The sequence below is a fragment of the Fusarium solani genome (genome assembly GCF_023522795.1).
Source record: "Fusarium solani strain SB1 chromosome Unknown bctg00000002, whole genome shotgun sequence".
Lineage (NCBI taxonomy): Eukaryota > Fungi > Ascomycota > Sordariomycetes > Hypocreales > Nectriaceae > Fusarium > Fusarium solani.
Window position 1 is genome coordinate 4,655,546 of NW_027072155.1, and position 14,851 is coordinate 4,670,396.

General features: G+C 50.5%; 8 protein-coding genes across 8 annotated transcripts; 6 read left to right on the forward strand and 2 right to left on the reverse strand.

The window, feature by feature from the left end:
- Positions 1–63: 63 nt before the first annotated feature.
- On the forward strand, positions 64–2,994 carry MRS44_005426 (uncharacterized protein; the record flags this gene model as incomplete). The annotated part of the gene is made up of 5 exons (XM_065622604.1): positions 64–294; positions 423–877; positions 931–1,818; positions 1,875–2,301; positions 2,359–2,994. The coding sequence occupies 5 exons, from the start codon at positions 64–66 to the stop codon at positions 2,992–2,994; spliced, it is 2,637 nt and encodes an 878-aa protein (XP_065478676.1).
- A 353-nt stretch (positions 2,995–3,347) lies between these two features.
- Positions 3,348–4,166, forward strand: MRS44_005427 (uncharacterized protein; the record flags this gene model as incomplete). Its single annotated transcript, XM_046277878.2, has 1 exon — positions 3,348–4,166. One exon carries the CDS (start codon positions 3,348–3,350, stop codon positions 4,164–4,166), a length of 819 nt encoding a protein of 272 aa, XP_046124572.2.
- A 576-nt stretch (positions 4,167–4,742) lies between these two features.
- Positions 4,743–5,183, forward strand: MRS44_005428 (uncharacterized protein; the record flags this gene model as incomplete). The annotated part of the gene is made up of 1 exon (XM_046282895.2): positions 4,743–5,183. One exon carries the CDS (start codon positions 4,743–4,745, stop codon positions 5,181–5,183), a length of 441 nt encoding a protein of 146 aa, XP_046124571.1.
- A 171-nt stretch (positions 5,184–5,354) lies between these two features.
- MRS44_005429 (uncharacterized protein) lies at positions 5,355–6,872 on the reverse strand (the record flags this gene model as incomplete). Its single annotated transcript, XM_046273196.2, has 1 exon — positions 5,355–6,872. One exon carries the CDS (start codon positions 6,870–6,872, stop codon positions 5,355–5,357), a length of 1,518 nt encoding a protein of 505 aa, XP_046124570.2.
- Positions 6,873–6,893: 21 nt separating this feature from the next.
- On the forward strand, positions 6,894–9,077 carry MRS44_005430 (uncharacterized protein; the record flags this gene model as incomplete). The annotated part of the gene is made up of 7 exons (XM_065622605.1): positions 6,894–7,017; positions 7,195–7,311; positions 7,901–8,080; positions 8,131–8,154; positions 8,206–8,221; positions 8,455–8,733; positions 8,789–9,077. The coding sequence occupies 7 exons, from the start codon at positions 6,894–6,896 to the stop codon at positions 9,075–9,077; spliced, it is 1,029 nt and encodes a 342-aa protein (XP_065478677.1).
- Positions 9,078–10,786: 1,709 nt separating this feature from the next.
- MRS44_005431 (uncharacterized protein) lies at positions 10,787–11,134 on the forward strand (the record flags this gene model as incomplete). Its single annotated transcript, XM_046281725.2, has 2 exons — positions 10,787–10,901; positions 10,956–11,134. 2 exons carry the CDS (start codon positions 10,787–10,789, stop codon positions 11,132–11,134), a joined length of 294 nt encoding a protein of 97 aa, XP_046124568.1.
- Positions 11,135–11,664: 530 nt separating this feature from the next.
- MRS44_005432 (uncharacterized protein) lies at positions 11,665–12,847 on the reverse strand (the record flags this gene model as incomplete). Its single annotated transcript, XM_046274313.2, has 3 exons — positions 11,665–12,361; positions 12,418–12,425; positions 12,563–12,847. 3 exons carry the CDS (start codon positions 12,845–12,847, stop codon positions 11,665–11,667), a joined length of 990 nt encoding a protein of 329 aa, XP_046124567.2.
- A 273-nt stretch (positions 12,848–13,120) lies between these two features.
- Positions 13,121–14,693, forward strand: MRS44_005433 (uncharacterized protein; the record flags this gene model as incomplete). The annotated part of the gene is made up of 4 exons (XM_065622606.1): positions 13,121–13,584; positions 13,650–14,025; positions 14,262–14,561; positions 14,670–14,693. The coding sequence occupies 4 exons, from the start codon at positions 13,121–13,123 to the stop codon at positions 14,691–14,693; spliced, it is 1,164 nt and encodes a 387-aa protein (XP_065478678.1).
- Positions 14,694–14,851: the final 158 nt, after the last annotated feature.

Below are 14,851 nucleotides of genomic sequence, written 5' to 3' on the forward strand. Positions count from 1 at the left end.
CCTGAGTGGATTCCTCATTCTGCAATCAACTCAACTACGACAGAGACTGATGATGCTTTAAGGATGGCGCCAGAAGATGACGGCCATGGCGCCTGCGAGCTGCTGGCCAAGGTCGCCAAAGGAGTCTTTCCTATCGTCATGCGATGCGGTATTCAGCAGCGGGAGCGCGTTGCGGGGGAAGTGGGCACAAGGCTTGGCCAGATTGCTCAAGAGCCGTTACAAGGTTATGAGACGGATCAAGAAGCCGAGGGTGCCGCGACAAGTCTGTTGCACACGCTGCTGATGATATGCAAGGTATGTTTCTTACATGGGCCGCTCCAGCAGTTGATCACACACGACCTGGAGCTCTGCCATGTGTTGTTGTGATTCATCTCGGCCTTGATGTTTACTCTTGTGGATTGATACTAAATGGCGTAATTCAGTTTCCTGATCCAGTCGGAAGGCAGACTACGGCGTGGGAATGTTACTCAAGCATCCTTGCGCTTCTGAGACCTGAGAGCAAGGCCAAGCTAAACAAGTCCGTCCTTCTGTACTTCAAGATGGGCCCCGGCTATAGTAGCCAGGCAAAAGAACAATGTGACAGATTCTTTGCCAGACTTAGCGAAGAGGGGCCCAACAAAAAGACGGCTGCTGATCAGATTATGGGAGGGACGCGGATGCCGGAACCCAGCGACTACCCTCGGCATGTCAACGAGGACTTGTTTCAAATCCTTCATCGGCATTCCCAGTCGTGTGGGGACCATCACCTGCTCTCTCATCCCGCGAGGCTCTATCTTGATGGAAACCCGCAGATCCAGAGCAAGCACGCACAGTTTGAGCTGGTGGTTTCAACAGCCAATATGAATTACTGGCAGGATCTTTGGGTTGGAGTGCCTATGTGAGGAGCTGCGTTTTGACATTTCAGTCAAGATCTCTAACTTGATTCTCTAGGCAAACTAAAACTCGAAAGCGTCTTGTCGGTTTCAACCTTGGCAAAGATATGAGCAGCGATGATGACGAAGAAGAAGGCGACGAAGCCTTGGGCCTCGACCAAGTCGGCCCAGATTACTTTTGCCAAATCCTGAGAGACCCTTCGTTTGCCAAGTTGAGAGTCCGATTCATTCAAGGCCTTGGGCTTGTCTCGCTTCGTCCGCCAGCCGCGCTTGAGCGCTTCCTCTGTCCTGGACAGGGTCTTCCACTCTGCACAGCTGTGGAGAGCTACAAGCTAAAGGACAAAGACAAGATCATACTTGCCCACGCTATCGCGCACTCGTTCTGGCAGTTTTATGGATCAGATCTGATGCAAGAGCGGTGGACAAGCCACAATATTTGGTTCATGCAAGAAACTGATGAGCAGCAACACCCGAAGGATCAGCTCGCGTTGAGAGCTTACATGTCCCTTGACTTCAACGGCCAGAATAGTGTGGATGAGAGCATGGACAACCCGATGGTTACACATCCGTTCCCTCACATCCTGGCACTTGCCATTGTCTTGCTGGAAATTGGCCTCAGACGGCCTTTCAAGTCGATGGATCATCTACCACTCGCATCTCGGTTGAATCGAGATCATGGGGCCGCAAATCAGCTGCTTAATGAACTTGAAAGAAGCCATTGGGCGAGCTCGACGCAGCGGGACATCTTTACTAGAGTTGTCGCAAACTGTTTAGATCAACGGCTCTTCTCTATCGAACAAACATCCAAAAACAAGAAGGTCAAGAGCTCAAAAGCAGTTGCCACGAGTACCAGAGCTGGCTGTGGGGAGTTCCAAGTGGATGAAGTGGATGAGCGAAAGACGGCGGATCTCTACGCGCCAAAGTTGTCGAACCTTTGGCCAGGCTTGTCAATATTGCCTTCAAGAACGACCCAAAGTGTATATCATACCTGACAAGATGCAGAGAGGCCCAAGCATCTCAGCAGCAGCTCCGACCGCCAGTGGCATCCTTCCATGCCGGCAAGACGATCGTTGCCCGTGAGTGGTTGGACAATTTGAAACACATAAGTCGGCACATCATGATGCTACGGCGACAAAAACCGGATCATACCTTTGCGCCTGTCAAGATTGCCATTCTGGACACTGGCTATGATGCCAAGTTGCCCTTCTTTAGTCAGGCGGCTAGAGCGAAATGCATTCGTGGATGGAGAGACTTCGTAGGAGATGGACAAGCGCCTGATACTGATGATACGACAAGAAGAGACGATTACGGACACGGCAGTTTGATGGCTCGTCTTGCTATGGAATCGGCTCCACTAGCGAATCTATACATTACACGGGTCGCCAAGGACAGCAGGGGGCTCTCTTTGGGCAGCAAGTCTATTGTAGAGGTAAAGATCTCACCTCAAACATCTCTGAAGCTACACTCACTGATCTTCCGATATTAGGCAATCCGTTGGGCTGGTCTTGAAGAGGAGGTGGATGTCATTTCCATGTCCTTTGGCTTTCCCGACGATGATGAAGACATCGCCAAAGCCATTGAAGACGTCGAACGAGAGAGAAACGTCGTCTTCTTAGCCAGTGCTGGCAACAACGCGGCCTACCAAGCCGAATCGTTCCCTGCCCGACACAGATCCGTCATCTCCATCAGAGCAACAAACTGTGACGGCACTTTTAGTGCCAGCAATCCACCTATAATTGATCGCTACTCCAGCTCCGTTCTCGGTACATTTGGAGACGACCTACCGGATAACATCCATAAGGAAATAACAGGGCGTTTCGGACCCTCCATCTGCCAACCTGGATCATCCATCGCCACAGCAGTTGCTGCTGGCATCGTGGCATCCACAATTGCCTACGCAGAGGCATTGTCTTCTGTTTTACCTATACCCAAAGAACAAAGCCCAGTTCAAAGCTTGAAGAAGACACAAGGCATGATGAGGATGTTGGAGAAGATGGCTCCAGAGCAGACGGGTCATCATAAGTTTGTGAATCCCATCTGGTTCTGGAGCGAAAAGTCGGATCCATGGAAGGCCTGGGCTGCCATGTACGATTCGGTTTCACAACTCATGTATAGGCGTTAGTGAGGTCATAGAGCCTGAGCACTCTTTGTCGTTTTGGTGTCAAGTGATTCTAGGGGATTAAATAATGGCTTTAAGCTTTCGCCTTGTAGCTATTTGCCACGAAACTAGAGAGTTTCCTTGAGCCAATTCACTCGCCAATTGGCGGAGCTTAAATCAACGTCCCTTCATGATGCCACGGAAACTACACAAGGCTCATTGTTCAGCCGCACTGCAACGTGGACTGGAGAAGCCCAATTAAAAGCCGCAAATAAGCGCTAGAGGGTGAGTGACGTTTGAGATCAACAAGTCACTCGTCCTCCGACCAACCTTACACCTCCCATCTCTTAACTGTAGCTACGACTCGACACTTCAAAATGAAGACTTGGTTCCTCCCACCCGACTTCACATTCACCCCCGACGGTCCCCTCCAGCTCGGTGCCGTCATCACGCATCCCGGGCGCCCTACCAACGTCATCGCATCACCCCGCACCGACCCGTCGATACAGCTGCCTGAGATACAGGTCATCACGGAAAAGAACCACTCGCACTCAAACGAGGTCAGCCGCAAGGGCGGAGTTAGTCTTTTTGCCAAGTTTATCGAGTTTGCCTCTGGCTCTGTGTCGTACGAAGCCAGCCGACGAAATCTTCTTCAGTATGGAAATGTCGATCACGAAATTCGGTCTCTTTTGGCGCCTTTCTCAAAAGACTTTCTCCAGAGTCTTACTAGCTTGGATTCAGTAAAGGAGCACATTGAGTCGGGCCTGTATGGCAAGAGACCTATATACCTTGTCTCTGGTCTGCGGGTCACAAACGAGTCGTTCACGGTGACCAAGGAGAAAGGAATTGGCAACCAGGCCGAGATTTCAGCATCTGGTCCCACAGGACCGGTCCCAGTTGAGGTCGGCGGAAGCCTATCTGGGGGTGTGGAGAGAACAAAGGTGGATTCTTACGAAACGGCCCCGGGCATCGTCTTTGCATACCGACTGCACGTTATCCGTCCAAGGAGTAGTAAGAGTACTCAATCAGAGATGTTTTCGAGCTCCAAGGCTTTCTGGACGGATAGAGCGGAGCCGGAGCCTATGGAGGTGCTTGATGTTACATTGGACGTGGTTGGGGACGACCTCGAGGAGGAGGAGATCAGGTTTGATCAGGCTGACTTGGAGAATGGCGAATGCTTTCTGCATCAGTCCTAGACGCGACTGTCTCCATAAAAGGAACGAGTCTGGGCAGGATTATTGAATGATGGCTCTTCATTGGTTGCTGTATTTCTCAGAAAATGACAACATAGATTTCCATTTCTGGAGACACGCCAGGGACTTCGGGTCAGGTAATGGGAGTGGCCCAAGAAAAAAATGATGCACCTCTCCTAATACTCTCCCTTCTAATCCATAAACTATAGCATAAAAGGCTTATGGTTACAAAACTAAGCTTATTATAAAAACTTTAGAGTATAATTTATTTATCTCATATTTTTCTTTATTTATTTTACTCTAAAACTTATCTCTGAGGCCCGATGAAATTCTCTAACCCTGCTATCTTTTTCTTGGCCTAGGTGACAAGGAAGACTGACGCACCCTGTATTCATGTACACACCATCACCGATTCCCCGAAGACGTGCAGCGGAAACGTTAAATTGAGCCGAATCCTTCAATAACCGACATCCATTTTCCCTGTCTTTTACTAGTTCTCAGTTATAAAATACATGACAACCTGCCATAGTCTCCCCACGTCTCCATCTTGAAGGAACACCTCACACCCATCTATCCATCATGTCCGTGCCTTCAGACGTCGTGGCCCTTATTACGCACAAAAAAGCCCAGTACTGCCACTCGGCCGACTCCAACCAGTGGAAAGCCTTCGAGAAGGTTTTCCTTCCTGATGCGACTTTCATCTTCGTCGACGCCAAAGATGAAGTGATTAATGTCGGGCGTGAATGGTCCTTTTCGTCGAGGGAAGATTTCGTTGCCTACTTTAGCAACTCATTCAAAGTTCAACAAACCATTCACTTGGTCGGGCCAGGAGAGTTTGAGCAGATCTCTTCAGACGAGATTAGGGTTACGTGGTCTGTCATATACCACTGCGGACCGAGAGATAGTGAGACCGAAGGGCATGGCACTGGTAGAGGTCACTATCATGGGGTCTGGAAGAAGCGAGAGGGAGATTGGTTCATGGCGAGTATGAGGATGAAGAGGCTGTACTGGAGGACCTGAGGGCGAGCCTGGTCTTTAACGCTGTCCCTGGATGTCATGACGGCATGTGTTCGTTTTCATACAAGAGAAGCTACCTGGTATACCAAAGCAGTGGCGCTGAATTGCTCCAGCGTAATCATGGATCTGGTTATAGTTCAGAACTTGGCGAAATAAACTGCTCAGCCCTCAGTCTCAGCCCACGTTGCCGTTCACCTTGCCGTTTACAGGTCCGTTCTTGTCCCCATTGGTCGCGACGTGACCATTGACCTTGGCAGACTCAGTTGCATCCTCGGCATCAATGCCTCGATACTCAAAGTACTCATTCCACGCAGGATCATCGATTAAATTCTGAGCCAGCCTCTTCTCATAGAATATAGAAAACTCCGGTCCTTCATCCGACTCGGGCGAAGGGTCTCGTGGCGGGTAAATGACGATGACACCTGTGGTGACTCGGTTGATTAGGTGGCGGTAAGTGACGGGCGTGGCAAAGCCAAAGTCGAGCCTGCTGACACTGGCGTCTCGGTGATCGGTTTGAAGAATCGACAAGGGCGGTTGAGCGTCGATGCGGATGTTCATGGTCGTTTTATCACGAGCCATCGCAACCATCTCTAGCGTTTTGTCGAGTGACTCTTGGGTCACGCTGTTGGTCATCTTGCGGATGTAGGCAGCGATTTGCCACAGAGGCCACTCCGAGATGACCTCTCCCACATTCGGCTGTTCTACTGGGGCAGTGGGCGACAGAGCGGCGAACATGACATTTTGCTGCAGACGGGCCGGGGGCTTTGGGCTGTGGAAGCGTCTTCTCATGTCAATCGTCTCGGACCAGAAGATCTTGGACGACATGTCGGTGTTGAACACAGGAGCGCGGACACGTGTAAGAGTGCGCCAGATGAAGGCCGAGAAAGCGTCATATGTTGAGATCCAGCTGCCATCTTCAGGAGTGGCCAACCTCTTCAGTTCAGCAGCCTTGCTCTTTGGCAGATGAAATAAGAGCGAAACAGCCTCGGTGTGGTCAGGATGACGCTGCTGGGGAGGGGGACCATCAATCTTCTCTTGTTCAGGAGGCTCTCTTTTACAGAGCCTTGACAGATCGAGATTGGAAGTGTCCCAGTCAGGGGAGGGTGTCTTGTTGGCAAAGGCAAAGCAGTTCTCCGCAAGCTGATGCACCAAACCGGACCATCCCATGACATCGTTTGTGTAATGGTGATGATGGATGTGAAAGACTAGCCCCCCTTTGACAAAGTTTGCCTTGAAAGCCGAGGCAACAGGATGGTTGTTTGGATCAGCTTCTGGCTTTTCCCCGTAGGTCATGGGAGGGACGCTCCAGAGCTCGAGATCACCCAAAGCCACGGCGTTGAAGTGCTTTTTCTCGATTTCATCGAAGGAAGGGTAGTCGTGGTGTGGAGAGTCAAGCCATTGCACAACGAAGCGGACGGTGCTGTCCTGCTTCTTGACGAAAGAATGACCACCGCCAGGGTCCTTCTCGATTGTACCGCAGTAGTGTCTGGCTTGGCTAAGGGTGCGCTCAAGACCTGCTTTGAGCACTTCGACAGCTTTCGGCTTATCCGCATCATCTAGACGGAAGAACAGAGCATAGTTGTTGTAGGTGCAGGCGGTCAAGTAGTCGAGGGTGGAGACGGGGAATCTCTCCTCGTCGGGGTCGTTTTCCCATCCAAAGGGATGAAGATAATAGACCTGTTGACGGGGCATGACGAGAACAGAGTGGAAACTATGCAGAAACGAGAGCTTGAGCTTGGATTAATTCGATGGCAGGAATCACGATTGCAGGTCTTTATGGCCCGCTCATGGAGTCGAGCTAGCGAGTCGGCGAGTTGCCCGACTCCGTTCAGCGTTGGTTCGTTGGTTGTTGGCTCTCAGTGCATAGTACGACCTTATGAAGCATGCCCTGGACAATATGATAGCTCAGGGCAGGGGGGTTTCTAAACCCCATGAACCAACCGTTGCAACGTCTCATGTGATGATGATCGGCAACTCAGGCTAATTTTCCAGATCTGAGACCCATAATTTGAAGTCCACGTCACCAGACGGGCCGTTGGCCCCTACAAGTCTGCGCAGTTTTACGTGGTATTCCAAGAAAAGCGGTCCGGGAATCACCAGGTCCGATTGGACACATGGGACTGTGTTGGTCGTGAGTCGAGCTTGGCGGGACTCTTGGCCCCAGATTGTGGGAAACATAACCTCCGATCCCTGAAGATTCCGAGGGGCAAATACGAGATGTAACGCTGTTAGCTCTGTGTGAGACTCTCCCCCAACTCAGTTCATGAGTCCCAACTTCCAAGAGACTAGGCATATTCGAAGGTCGCAGAATTCTTGAATCTTCAGTAGAAGAACTGCTGCATAGGCTTGGCAAATCTTACTCCAAAGTCGAGAGTCTGGGCAGTTACAATGTTGTATTCACAAAAACAAGAACTCTGAGCCAGGGCTTGCGATCTTGAAACCTGATGCATGTGGCGACAGTATTACTGTGTTCTTTGTTATAGCTAAAGCCTGGCTCTCGATGGAATAACTGAGCCAGAAGCCCGAGGCGAAAGTACAGTTGCTCAGGGGCTGCTTGGCATGATTTCAAGCATGGGGAGAATAACCTCTGGGGCTGCTAAGAGCCGGAGGCATGAGCTTGCTTGAACCTGAAATTTTGATCGTTTTATTCATTTCTGATGTTTCTTCTTGGACGTAGAAGTACCTCACTCATTACCATTCGAAGCAACTTGTTAAGATAGACCTGGACGGTCTGGCTTTGGCACCGCCAAAGGACGTCACCCCCAACTTTGTCCACCCGCCAAACAACAGTCCCCTCGCTCTGGGCGTTTTCATCACCCGCTGCGTGATCTCAACAGTATGCGTCATCCTGCGGGGCTATGGGAGAGTCTTCCTCCTCAGGAAGCTCCAGATAGAAGAATGTGCGTATTACTGGTTCATGGGCTCTGGGCAAACACTTACCTGCATGTAGTTCTCGCGTTCTTGGCATACCCATGTTACTATCCCAATTCGATAGCTCCGGTGCATACATGCTCACATTTTCTAGGGATTCTCCTGGGGCAGTATGTGGGCGAACTTCAAGATAGTAGAGACTCCAGGCTTCTTTGTCAACTAGTGGAACGTCCGGTATCATGATATCATTCTGATAACCTATGTGAGTCTGAATATGCACTTCTGGGAGTACCTACTCACACGCTGCAGTACGTTTTCAAATTCGGCGTCTTTTACTCATTCGTCTTGACCTTTCTCAAGATGGTCATCCTCGTCGAGTAGTGCCGTGTATTTGTCCCCCCAGGAACAAGAACGAAGAGCGCGTTTTGGTGGGATGCACCATTGTCACATTTGTCCAAATCACCGCCAACATAGCCATCATTGTTGCACTAAACCTTCAGTGTACCCCTGACGAGGCCATGTGGGACTTTAGAGTCGAGGCCAAATGTTTTAACCTGTTTCATCCGCAGGTCTCGTCGGCAACTATCCATCTCATGTTGCTGCCTCAGCGAGTCATCTGGAAGCTCAACATGGGATGGAAGAAGAGGCTAGGTGTTTCGGTGATTTTTAGTCTTGGGCTACTGTGAGTTTATCCTTGTCGTACATTTTCCCCAATATCTCTAATGGTTGGAATGCAGTGCTTGTATCTCGGCGGCATTCAGGCTTGCCTCGACCGTTGCATATGGCGACTCAGAAGACGACGTCTTCAACCCTGGACCACTTATCTTTCGGACCACGGCAGAAATGACTTGCGGCTTTTTTATCATCTACGCGCCCTGCGGCCCAATGATCCTTCGAGAAAGCGGCGTGCTGGCCAAGATCAAAAAGGTTATTGGCATGGCAACGAGGTCCAAGTCGACAAACCAAAGGGGTGGCCAGTACGAGTTGGATCGGGAGGGACTTTGGCGCCGCGGTAGCCATCGGTGATATTATGGGTGGCGTGCCCCCACAACGCCGGTGCATCTCGCAAATGCTGGGATGGCACGGATTCCCTTGATTTATTTAGCAATAAGTGAGCAGGGAAGCTATGGGCGGCAGTTGGTCCTTGCTCTTGCAGCTATCAGGGCGGTCAAACTGTAACCATCTCGGCCATAGCAAATACAATCCACGCTACCCTAGATATTGCTCCTGACCTGCTGGCTCTTCAAGACGAAGAGCCGTTACGTGAGAATATCACGATAATCTCAATTTTCTTGTTATTGCATAGAAACTATAGGGTATGTATATCTTGAAGAAGGGGCTTGGGAGCACGGAGTTCGGGTTTGGCACCATTATCCCCTGTTGAATAGTTGGCTTCCTCAATAAACACTCTGCAACCTACACCCTGACCCTGCATACTCATTTTATGTATCATTGGGTGGCGAAGCTACATCACGAATTTCGAGGTACCCGATCGCCTGATACTGCGAAGGGATCGCCGTTTGCAGAGGAATCACCGTCTGCAAAGCCTGCAGGGATGGAACTGTTCTTTGCGGGCTGCGTGTGGATAAACGCTCACCCTAACATTTTCTTTTTCGTGCTACGCAATGGCATGCCATAGTCAAGGTTTGGTCGAAGGGGGATTCATTCAGCAGTAGCACAACTATGTCTGTTGTGCCGGTAGTTATAACTTTTACGACGCCAACGCCTGGAGACTCCCAGTGCAGAGACTAACCAGACGTCAATCAGCTGGTGGATCGTCAATACCGCTTTGCCCATCGAGTTACACGACACCTTTACTGGAGAAACCCGCAGCAAGAGGCCAATACTTTGGATAATATAAATGCAGGGAAATCTGCATCAAGGCCCCGGGACTTCGGGGAGCACGGGTCGTCGCGATGCAGCCAGTAGATCAGTAAGCTAAGCCTGCGGTTGTCTCATATATAGCGGAAACGATGCCGTCAGCAAGCCAAGAGAGACTAGATTGTTGCGACCTGCATATGAATCCGCTTAGCTAGGCTAAGCTGAGATGCCGCCTAGACAATTTAGCCCTATTCTTGGCCGCCGCATTATCCGGACCTGCATGGGAATTCTCCGCGTTCGTCTTGGCCCGCTGGTTCTAGAATCCGACATCCGACTGGTCCCTGCCCGGCATCAGGTCGCGATTGGTCTTGTTTCCTGTTTACTATGACCACTCTGCTCCACGTCGTGACTCCGCTCCAGCGTCTCTCAGCTCTTCATCGTCCAACTTGGTCCCTCAGCTGAGACATGCGGCTTACTTGTCCCCAGGATTCGATATTGAGAACCAACCAGCGTTCATATTTCACCGAAATGGGAGAGTATGGATCTTCGAGTCGCAAACCCTTGACCAAAACGGGACTGTTAAACGACTTGAGTCAAGCATCGGCATCACCAAGGACCAATAAGCCAACATCATGACGAGGAGCACGATGACACGCCGTGCAACGCAGTCCTCTGCCAACTTCCAGCCTGAAGCTCTGTGAGATCAAGATGAGCTTTTGCGAGGCATCATGAGGCGGTAGGGATGGAGCAGCCAAGGCGAGTAGGACTGGAGATCCAAAACTATATAAGTCAACCTTTGTCTTCGTCAATCCTCTCTCATCAACCAGCACTCACAAGCCTCTTCAGCCATCCCAACAAGCCACTCCACACTCCAACAAACCAAACAACCAATTTCAACCCCAAAAACCGCCAAAATGGTTAAGATCGCTGCCCCCATCTTCCTCCTCACCGCCGCCCTCGCCTCCCTCGGCGAGGCTCGCAACTGCAAGACTGGCATCAGCTACTGCGGCAGCACCCTCCTCAACATCGGTAAGCCAACTCAACGCCTGCCTTACAGCTATGGCCCATACTAACAGTTCAAAGGTGACTACAGCAACCAGGTCAACCACGCACTGAAGGCGGCCAAGCAGCCCAACGACTTCACCCGCGCCCAGAACTCCCTCTTCTACTGCGAGGGCGGCAAGCACGGCAACATCCGATACACCAAGCTCTGCACCGGTGGCTGCAAGGACCACGGCAACGGCAAGAGCGACACCTGTTAAGCGGTTTGCTTAAGCGGCTGACTTGATTATTACACGCTCTTTGCTGAATCAACTGGCCACTGAAACAGGATGGGTGGAATGGTCTTGTCTAGTTGGATCTTATTGTCCAGCTTCTCTGGTGGATAAAGGTGTAAACCGTGAACGGGAAGCATGATGCTTTGTATTTAGCCTAACTATAGTCACTCATTATTTTACCTCGAGGAATAAAAGAAGTCATTTACTTAAGTATGGCTGTGAGACCTGATGAGATTCTCTTTATTTGATATTGGGTATATGATTGATTCTAACGTCCATCATTGAAAATGACTGCCCCAGCATCCATGAAAAATCCTGTTGGTGCTTGATGGGGCGGGCCATGGCAGCTGGGAAGGGCAATGACTTGAATCCTAGTCTCTTGGGTCAGGGGGCACCACAGCTTCCTCTATTTCATGGTTATGCAAGGGCTAAGAACAAATTCTTTGGCTTAAAAACCCCTTTGTATGAAACAGAACCCGGGACTGGTACAAATTGGTTCTCCTGCCCCCATCTAACTACTCAAGAACAATGAATGTTGATTCGCGTTCTGCTTTCATGCCCTTGGGGCGTTCAAGCTCTCCCACGCCAATCCTCCTCCAACGCTCCACATGGCGATCATTACCTATCAGTTTGCCTATCAGAATGTACTCCGTCACATAATCTTCATCCTCTGGTTCGTATGTTGCCACCACTATTCTCCTCTCCTCTCTTCCCTTGCCCTGTATGTCGATCTCATTCGGTGCGTCATAAGCCGCCTTGATTGTCTCACTCCGCTCAACTAAATGCCCATGGATACGGATTGAGAGATCGGTTCGATAATGGCCTTCATCAAATGCCATTTCTGCCCAACAGACCTCATGCTCGTCCGTAGGCACGTTGACATACGAAATTGCGCCACCATATGCCATCCAAGACCATGTGGGAGCCAGTTTTACGTCGTCGATAGGGGCCAGGGAGGCCTCGTCATGAGCGCGTTTCCAGAGAAGCCCCCTGGCCATTTCGCCGCTGAACAGACCATGTAACGCACGGTCCCCGGTTTCTTTGCCGAGAAGACGCTCTACTTCTGCAATGGCGTGGGGTCTATCTGATCCGCGAGGAGTCTTCAACCTCGAGAACAACTCGTACAGCAGCTGGTGGACGCGGAACCGGGGTCGAATCTTTAGCAGACATTCTTTAGGGAAGTCTGGATCCCCAAAAAGGACCTCGAGGGGGCTGTATGCATCAATACAGGGGCTCTAGCAACTAGGGCTATGGCTCAAGAAACTTACTGCGAGAGCTTTGTCAAGGTTTCGCAATGAATGCCGTCTCCGCATTGCCAATAAAACTGATTCCGAGCGAAATGGATAGTGCGCGCCTTGATAGAACACGCTCTTGAAAAGTCCACGCCCTCTGATTAAGTACTGCCCCGTCTACCTCATGTTGGAAGTCATCAATCAGCTCACACAAGAAAGTAGTGTATCCCGCGGGCGTATGGATGGAAGCGAAGTTCCTGGGTAACCTTGGCTTCAGGAACCCATCAGACAGGTCTCGAGCCGAAGTTGCGGCGATGGTGCAATAAGCGTTGCGAAAAATCATGCCCATTAAGGCCGATTCTCGTTCCCAATCTCCGCTGTCATCTTGGATGATGCAAATGCAATCGACCCACAGAAATTGTATGCCAAGGTACTTGGTGACGGTAACTGCGTCTTGGATACTCATCGGGAGAGAGTTGAAGTCAAAGCCAATTTCAAGGTGCCGCGAAAGATTGGTAATCTTGGTAACGAGGCTTGGAGCTGACCCCCAAAGGTACGACGAAGCCACGTACGGTTGAACTTCCGCCTCTAACTTTGAGATGTCATTGGTGTTCACAAGACGCAGATTCACAACATCCATCAACCTTGTCGGCATAAATGCCTGGCCATTGTAAGAAGGCATACAAGTGTGATTATTATCACAGTTCAGGATGAAGCGTGCCAGCAGTCTAAATCGGTCATGGCTCCGAGTGTCATGCAACATCGGAAAAAAGCAGCAGCGCTCCAGGCGAAGAGACAGGCATTGGAACCTGGAAAAGACCCCAGTTACTTGCTCCGCCAGGCCATCTACGACACCGTTGTCTCACACCTCGAGAGTAACTTCTTGCTGATCTCTCATCAATCTATGGGCGATATACAGCGCAAACTCAGCCAGGGAAAACGTGTGACCAGGTTGGGTATCCCTCTCCCACTGGTGGGCCAGGGGAACGAGGCAGCGTCTCATATACCACACCGCGCTGCTTCGACTTCAGCTCCGGATGTTGGCACAGAGAGCCGTCACTCTGACGACGACGACGACGACTACAATGTCCCCGATGAGGGGTCCGATGCCGGCCTGAGTAATGTATCACCACGCAGGGACGTGAGAGCAAAAACTTCCAGCTCCATGTTTTTCGATGGAGAAGCTTCAAAGGAAGAGCATAGGTATGCACGAAGAGCCCACTCTCCGTTTCTGTATACTGCAGATCTTCCTCCTGACATCGTCTCAGTCGCTTCGCCAACAGATTCTTCGACTTATTTGATGAGTTTCGTAAACGATATCATGTCCGAAATTCTCAGGGTGGGAAAACAGCCCAGCCTCGTATTTGGATCGCCATTCTCGATACCAGTATCAGAGAAGACGACCTGAAAAGTCGGCTCCACTATGCTTCAACGGTTCGGAGACAGTCGAACTGCCCAAAGAAGGACAGGCACCCGATTAAAGCCATCAAGAATTTCACTGGTAACGGCGATTCTGGAGGGGATAGCTGCGGACACGGAACGCATGTGGCTTCGGTCCTCCTTCGTCTGGCGCCAGATGCTGACCTGTATGTTGCGAAAGTGTCTACAGAAGCGTGGTTCGACAACCCAGTTGGCATTATAAGTGTGAGTAATCTCACGATCTCTTGGATTCTAACATGTTGTTGCCTAATTTGCCGTCATGCTTCCACCTGACTGTCAACCTGAGTGGGAATCGGGCGAGGCTAATCTGCCCTCACGATACTCTAAGGCAACGGAATGTTTAAACAGAATCCAGATACAGGGGAAACTGTCGAGAAACTCGTTATTGCGATTTTACTATCTCCATCCTCAGCAAGCGGCCTCGCTAACTACATTCTTAGGCTATTAAATGGGCAATAGACGAATGCGCAGTTGACATCATCAATATGTCTTTTGGTTCCAAATTCTGGGATTCTGAAATAGCACGAGTAATCGCCGTGGCAAAGGAAAAGAGGCCAGCCGTCCTCTTTTTTGCAGCGGCGTCCAATTTTGGTAAAAATGAACCTCGGACGTACCCGGCCTTGGACACTAACGTGATCGGCGTGTATGCTCTCGATGGCTACGGCAATGATAGCGGATGGACGAATCCCTTAGCAATAGGGCAATATGATAGTTTCGGCACCCTTGGATTGGGGATCCCGGTGATGTGGAATGGTAGCATTATATATAAGTCTGGAAGTTTGTTTGCATCTCTGATAGACGCGGCAATTATAGCGAATATAATCGGGTGGCTCTATAATATGTGGCAGCGCGGCTCTCTTACCGACGCCTAGTATAACTTCCTGAGATAGTCTGGGGGTATACGGCGGATATTTAAACTGCAGGGGGTTGAAAGCGGTGACCTATTGTTAGTTGCGCCTGGGAACCTGTTTAAGTAGCACGAGGGGGATAAAGACCCGGACTCGATCGTTTGCGGGGTACTGAAGAATAG